This window comes from Ornithorhynchus anatinus, chromosome 3 (genome assembly GCF_004115215.2).
Source record: "Ornithorhynchus anatinus isolate Pmale09 chromosome 3, mOrnAna1.pri.v4, whole genome shotgun sequence".
In the NCBI taxonomy this organism is placed as follows: Eukaryota; Metazoa; Chordata; class Mammalia; order Monotremata; family Ornithorhynchidae; genus Ornithorhynchus; species Ornithorhynchus anatinus.
In genome coordinates, this window is record NC_041730.1 from 3,717,281 (window position 1) to 3,725,190 (window position 7,910).

General features: G+C 49.9%; 1 protein-coding gene across 1 annotated transcript; it reads left to right on the forward strand.

Moving 5' to 3' along the window:
- The first annotated feature begins 3,389 nt into the window (after positions 1–3,389).
- LOC100082788 (serine/Arginine-related protein 53-like) lies at positions 3,390–4,646 on the forward strand. The gene has a single exon (XM_039911343.1). It carries the CDS (start codon positions 3,471–3,473, stop codon positions 4,395–4,397), a length of 927 nt encoding a protein of 308 aa, XP_039767277.1. The 5' UTR covers positions 3,390–3,470; the 3' UTR covers positions 4,398–4,646.
- The last annotated feature ends 3,264 nt before the right edge of the window (positions 4,647–7,910 follow it).

Sequence of the window (7,910 nt, forward strand, 5' to 3'; positions counted from 1 at the left end):
GCACCGCGCCCGCCAAAGGCCCGCTTCCCCCCCTCCCCACGTCGGCGCATGCGCACTCCCCGCCCTGAGCGCTCCCCTCACCTCGAGGGAGCAAGGCCCACAGTGCACCGCGCTCGCCCCTGTCCTTCCTAAATCAGGGTCACCCATTCATTCATTCGTATGGATTGAGCGCCTGCTGTGCGCAGAGCACTGTGCTAAGCGCTTGGAAAGTACAATTGGGCAATTGCAGAAACCATCCCTCCCCCAACAACGGGCTCACAGTCTAGAAGGGGGATAGTAATAGACTGTAAGCCCGTCATAGGGCAGGGACCTTCTCTATCTGTTACCGATTTGTCCATTCCAAGTGCTTAGTACAGTGCTCTGCACATAGTAACTGCTCAATAAATACTATTGAAGAATAATAGTGATGATGGCATTTGTTAAGCGCTTACTGTTCTAAGCGCTGGGTTAGATACAGGGTCATCAGAGCCACGTGGGGCTCACAGTCTTCATCCCCATTTTCCAGAGGAGGTCATTGAGGAGTCCCTGAGAAGTGAAGTGATTTGCCCAAGGTCATACAGCAGACAAGTGGCAGAGTGGGGATTAGAACCCACGACCTACTGACTCCCAGGCCCTGGCTCTGCCCACTAGGCCACTAGAAGGGGAGACAGACATTAATGGAAATAAATAAATTACAGATCTGGATATAAGTGCTGTGGGGCTGGGCGGAGGGGATGAATAATAATAATAATGTTGGTATTTGTTAAGCACTTACTATGTGCAGAGCACTGTTCTAAGCACTGGGGTAGATACACGGTAATCGGGTTGTCCCATGTGAGGCTCAGTCTTCATCCCCATTTTACAGATGAGGGAACTGAGGCATAGAGAAGTGAAGTGACTTGCCCACAGTCATGCAGCTGACAAGTGGCAGAGCTGGGATAAAGGATAAAGAATAAAGGAAAGCTGCATGGCCTAGTGGACAGAGCACAGGCCTGAGAGTCAGAGAGACCTGGGTTCTAATCCTGGTTCTGCCAGTTGTCCGCTGTGTGACCTAGGGCAAGTCGTTTCACTTCACTTCGCTAGGCCTCAAATACCTCCTCTGTAAAATGGGGATTAAGGCAGCAATGGTGTCCAACCTGATTAGCTTGTATCTACCCCAGTGCTTAGAATAGTACTTGACTCATAGTAAGTGCTTAACAAATACCATCATTATTATTATTATTAAAGGGAAAAAAATGAGGGTGTCGCAGAAGGGAGTGGGAGAAGAGGAAATGAGGCTTAGTCAGGAAGGCCTCTTGGCGATATGCCTGTCACGTTCCCCGAGAACCCTGGCCTTGCCCAGCCCTGCGGGATGCTCAAGCACTAGGAGGGGAGCACCGAGGTAGCGAGAGGGAAGCAAGACCTACAGTGCACAGCGTCTGCCTCCAGCCTGTCATCTCGTTATAATAATTGCGGTATTTGTTAAGCACTTACTATATGCCAAGCACTGTACTAAGCGCAGGGATAGAGCCAAGGTAATCAAGTCGGACCCAGTCCCTGACCCACAGAAAGCTCACAGTCTTTATCCCCATTTTACAAATCAGGTCACTGAGACACAGAGAAGCTAAGTAACTTGCCCAAGGCGACACAGTGGACAAACGGTGGAGCCGGAATTAGAACCCAGGTCCTCTGAGCCCCCAGCCTGTGACCTTTCCATTAGGCCACACTGCTTTCCATGGGCAGGGAACGTGTCTGCTAATTTTTTTATGGTATTTGTTAAGCGCTCACTCTGTGTCAAATACACATAGTGTTTGGGTATCCCCATTTTACAGATTCATTCAATAGTATTTATTGAGCGCTTACTATGTGCAGAGCACTGTACTAAGCACTTGGAACGTACAAATCAGTAACAGATACAGTCCCTGCCCTTTGACGGGCTTACAGATGAGGTAACTGAGGCACAGAAAAGTTAAGTGACTTGCCCACAGGCACACAGCTGACAAGCGGCAGATCCAGGATTCGAACCCATGACCTCTGACTCCTAAGCCTGTGCTTTTTCCACTGAGCCACACTATACACACCATTAATGGAATAAATAGAATAATAAATACGTATATATACACTCCCAAGTGCTGTGGGGCGGGGAGGGGGGTAGAGCAAAGGGAGGGAATCGGGTCTATGGGGAGGGGAGGAGGAGCAGAGGAAGAGGGGAGCTTAGTCCGGGAAGGCCTTCTGGAGGAGGTGAGCTTTCAGTAGGGCTTTGAAGGGGGGAAGCGTGCTAGTTTGTACCCTTCCCGGTGCTCAGTAATAAGCATAATAATAATAATGATGGCACTTGTTAAGCGCTTACTATGTGTCAAGCACTGTTCTAAGCGCTGGGGTAGATACAAGGTCATCAGGTTGTCCCAAGTCTCAATCCCCATTTTACAGGTGAGGGAACTGAGGCACAGAGAAGTCAAGTGACTTGCCCAAGGTCACTCAGCAGATAAGTAATGGCGCTGGGAATAGAACCCACGACCTCTGGCTCCCAAGCCCTTCTTCTTGCCACTAGGCCATAATGCTTCTAGTATAGTACGCTGAGTATTGTAAGCACTCAATAAAACAGTGCTTGGCACCTAGTAGGCGCTTAACAAATAGCAGCGTGGCTCAGTGGAAAGAGCCCGGGCTTGGGAGTCAGAAGTCATGGGTTCTAATTCCGGCTCCACCGCCTGTCAGCTTTGTGACTTTGGCCAGGTCACTTAACTTCTCTGTGCCTCAGTTACCTCATCTGAAAAATGAAGATTGTGAGCCCCACGTGGGACAACCTGATTACCTTGTATCAACCCCAGCGCTTAGAACAGTGCTTTGCACAGTGTAAGCCCTTAACAAATACCAACATTATTATTATTATCATTATTATTATAAATATCATTGATTGGTGAACTGTGTTTGCTGAGGAAAAGGGGGTTTAGCCTTCCCCAGTGCTCAGTAGTGGTATTTTTTTAGCACTTCTCCCAAGTGCTTAGTAGCAGCATGGCTTAGTGCCTAGAGCCCAGGCCCGAGAGTCAGAAGGTCATGGGTTCTAATCCCTGCTTTGCCACTGATTTGCTGTGTGACCTTGGGCAAGTCGCTTCAAATCTCTGTGCCACAGTTATCTCATCTGTAAAAGGGGGACGGAGGCCGTGAGCCCCACATGGGACAGGGACTGTGTCCGACCCCATTTTTTTGTTTCAACCCCTGCGCTTAGTACAGGGCCTGGCACAGAGTAAGCATTCAACAAATACCACAATTATCATTATTATTATTATTCCCCATCCTCAAGTGGCGTTGGAGGGGGGTGAGTGAGGGGAGGCGGAAGGGAAATTGAGGCGGGAAAGGAGGCTGGAAACAGGCTCTGCCCACCGGCGGCGACCAGTGAGAAGTCGAGAACACGAAGATGGGCGGGGAGGGTGCGGCCGTTGGAGGAGGCCCTGAGATAAATGGTGCCCTTTTCCTGAGGGGAAGTGCAGGCCTGGGAAGCTCAGCACGTCGACATGGGACGTCGGCCACTAGACTCTGAAGAAGAAAGGCCAAGCCGGAGAAGAAGGCCACGAAGCCGGCGACGACGTTCGTCGTCCAGGAGTTCTTCAGGCGGGAGGAAGCCCCTCCAGAAGGAGGAGGGCAGGGAATCGAGGTCGAAGTCAAGGCCTTGGTCTGGAGATCTAAGGGCCGGTTCCCGTTCGCACGAAAAAAGGCGGAGACGCCGATCGAGCAGCAGCTCTTCTCACGGATCCAGAAGGAAACGCAGCAGAAGCCGTTCGAGGGGACGGGGGAAATCTGGTAGATCCGGGGGGGACAGGAGGGAAAAGAAGTCAGGAAGGGCCCGGAGCCGGAGCAGCAGAGGAACGGGTCGAGAACGGCGTAGAGGCAGAGATAAAGAACAACCTGAAAAGGAGAGGGAGAAAGGGAAAGATGCGGAATTGCCCAAGCCGACGCTTGGGGATTCGGGAAACCTCAGGATTGGGTTGGAGCGGCCGGTCCCCGCCAAAGCCAGGTTGGTTCCCGAAGCTGCTCCAGAGGCAGACGAAGTCCTGACGGCTAATGTAAGAGGTGAGGAAGAAGCGCAAAGGAAAATAAGAGAAGACCAAGCCACGCTGGGAGAGCAAGTGAAACGAATAAAGGAAATTGAAGCCGTTGAAAGCGACTCCTTTGTCCAGCAGACATTCAGATCAAGTAGAGGAGTCAAGAAGGCATCTAAATGTGGACAGAAGAGTGAATGTGCAACGTCGGTGGTGGTGTTTGCTGACCTGTCCATCGGTGAGAAAGACGCCGGTGCCATTCCTACGTCTATCAAGTACCACGACGATGATTCCCTCGCCCATCCAAACCTATTTGTTGAGAAGGCCAAAGCAGATGAAGAGTGGTTCAAGCGATTAATTACCCTTAGGCGAGAAAGACTGATGGGCAGTCCTGTGGCCTAAGTAGCTTTTGAGTGACCGTTCGGACGCGGGGAATTCCAGGCTTTTACGTTTCGAAGTTTTGAATATCACAAAGAACTGTTCCAGAAGAAAGGAGAGCACTGGAAAAAGTGACGTGACTCGATAAATATATCGTTCAGGACACCTTTCCTTTCCTCTGATTAGGAGTGTTGTGTTGTTGGGAAGTTTGAGGGGAAATTTGGAGATGGTCCTCGAATAATGAGACTGCCATTAAAAGTGCGAACTCATCAACCCACTAACATGGTGCTAATTGGAGTAAAGTAGTTGGACAAGGAGAGTTGCCAGGAGATTCCACCTCAATGTTTGAGAAGAGAACAGCAGGACTTCTTCACCTCATTCATTCATTCATTCATTCATTCATTCAACAGTATTTATTGAGCGCTTACTATATGCAGAGCACTGGACTAAGCGCTTGGAATGTACAATTCGGCAACAGATAGAGACAATCCCTGCCCATTGATGGGTTTATAGTCTAGGTATTGCTCACACCTGCCTCTATCTCAGAGGCTTGTTCAGCAGCCCCTCAGCATCATTTATTCATTCAATGGTATTTATGGAGCACTTACCCTGTGCAGAGCACTGTACTAAATGCTTGGGAAAACACAATATAAAATTAAAAAGTGACATTCCCTGCCCACAACAAGCTTACAATCTAGGGAGGGGGAGGCAGACATCAATAAAAATAAATAAAATGAAAGACGTGGATATAAGTGGTGTGGGGGTGGGAGGGGGGAAGAGCAAAAGGAGCTTGACTAATCCCAGGTCCACCACTAGTCAGCTGTGTGACTTTGGGCAAGTCACTTCACTTCTCTGGGCCTCAGTTACCTCATCTGTCAAATGGGGATGGAGACTGTGAGCCCCACGTGGCACAACATGATCACCTTGTATCCCCCCAGGCTTAGAACAGTGCTTTGCACATAGTAAGCGCCTAACAAATGCCATTATGATTATTATTATCCCCCCTCCCAGCCCCATGCCACTTATGTCCCTCTAATGATTTATTTCTATTAATGTCTGTCTCCCCTTCTAGACTTTAAGTTCGTGTGGGCAGGGAATGTGTCCTTTTATTGTACTCTCCCAAGGGCTTCGCACAATGCTCTGCACACAGTAAGTGCTCAATAAATACGAATGACTGACTGACTTGGTCCCTCAGGGTGAGTCTGGGCATCTGGAAGAGTCCAGCCCAAAGAGGGTGTCTTGGGGTTTCGGGTGGGGAGTTAATAGAGAAGAAGCGTGGCTCAGTGGAAAGAGCTCGGGTTTGGGAGTCCAAGGTCATGGGTTCGAATCCCAGATCCACCACTTGTCAGCTGTGTGACTGTGGGCAAGTCACTTAACTTCTCTGTGCCTCAGTTCCCTCAACTGTAAAATGGGAATGAAGACTGTGAGCCTCACGTGGGACAACCTGATGACCCTGTATCTCCCCCAGCGCTTAGAACAGTGCTCTGCACATAGTAAGCGCTTAACAGATACAACCATTATTAATAGTAATCTGGAATGTGGCAATTGGAGATAAAAAAAATGCAGAACCAAGATAAAACAGCAAAGGGAAGTTGGGTCACTAGATAAGGGGGTTTTCTCAAGTCTCTTCCCAGGGTTGGCAGGGCATTTCGGGCTACACTCTAAACTCCTCTCTAGCCTGTCAACTCCTCCCTAAACTGTAAACTCCTCTCTGAACTGCAAGCTCCTCTCTAGACTTTAAACTCCTCTCTAAATTTTTAAGTCCTCTCTAGACTTTAAGCTCCTCCCTAGACTATAAGCTTCACCTCTACAGAAACGTTCGGAACACGTCGCCCCTCTCCTCAAAAATCTCCAGTGTCTATCCACCTCCGTACCAGTAAAAAACTTGTCACCCTTGGCTTTAAAGCCGTTCATCCCCCGGCCCCCACCTACCTCACCTCCCTTCTCTCTTCCTCCAGCCCAGCCCGCACACTCCGCTCCTTTGCTGCCCCGACCTTCTCCCTGGGCCTCCATCTTGCCTCTCTCACCACTGACCCCTGACCCATGTCCTGCCTCTGGCCTGTGTACTGGACGATTTACCATCCAGTCTCTGTTCTGTCTCCTTCACACCTGGAACACCTTCCCTCCTCAAATCCCACAGACAGTGACTTCTCCCCCCGTTCAAAGCCTTACTGCAGGCCCATCTCCTCCAAGAAGCCTTCCCTGACTAATTCCCACTTTTCCTCATCTCCCACTCCCTTCTGCATCACCCTGACTCTCTCCCTTTGCTCTTCCCCGCGACTCACAGCCCCACACCACTTATGTATATGTCTGTAATTTTATTTATTTGTTCTGATGTCTGTCTCCCCTTCTCCTCTAGATTGTGAGCTCCTTACGGGCAGGGTTTTTCACTTTTTACTGTTGCACTGTATTTTCCCAGGTGCTTAGTACAGTGCTCTGAACCTGAATGAATTGAATGAATAGACTCTAAACTCCCCCCTTAGACTGTAAACTCCACCTCTAGACTATAAACTCCACCTCTAGGCTATAAAGTTCTTTCTAAACTATAAACTCATCTCTCAACTGTAAACTCCTCCGTAGACTGTAAGCTTCTTTCTAGACTGAAAGCTCTTCCCTTGACTGTAAGCTCCTCCCCTACTCTAAACAGTGCTAAACGCTTAGTATAGTGCTCTGCACACAGTAAGCGCTCAATAAATATGATTGACTGATAGCCTTAACTTCTTGCGGGCAAGGGAAAGTGTCTGCCTGCTCTGTTCTAATCTTCCAAACGCTTAGTACAGTGCTCTGCACATAGCAAATGCTCACTAGCGTGGCTCAGTGGAAAGAGCCCAGGCTTGGGAGTCAGAGGTCATGGGCTCCCTCCTCGCAAGTGCCACCCCCTCCACCTGCGCCTCGGACCCCATTCCCTCTCACCTTCTTAAAACCATCGCCCCTGCCCTCCTACCTTCCATAACTTCTATTTTTAACCACTCAATCTCCAAGGGCTCCTTCCCCTCTGCCTTCAAACATGCCCACGTCTCCCCCATCCTAAAAAAACCCGCCCTTGACCCCACTTCCCCCTCCAGTTATCGTCCTATCTCCCTACTACCCTTCCTTTCCAAAATCCTAGAACGAGTCGTCTACAATCGATGCTTAGAATTCCTTAACTCCCATTCTCTCCTAGACCCCCTCCGATCTGGCTTCCGTCCCCTCCGCTCTACCGAGACTGCTCTCTCTAAGGTCACCCGTGACCTCCTTCTTGCCAGATCCGATGGCTCCCACTCCATTCTGATCCTCCTTGACCTCTCTGCTGCCTTTGACACCGTCGACCATCCCCTCCTCCTCCATACCTCATCTCACCTCGGCTTCACGGACTCCGTCCTCTCCCGGTTCTCCTCTCACCTCTCTGGCCGGTCATTCTCGGTCTCCTTCGCCGGAGCCTCCTCCCCCTCCCATCCTTTAACTGTTGGAGTTCCTCAAGGGTCAGTTCTTGGCCCTCTTCTGTTCTCCATTTACACTCACTCCCTCGGTGAACTCATTCGCTCTCACGGCTTTGAC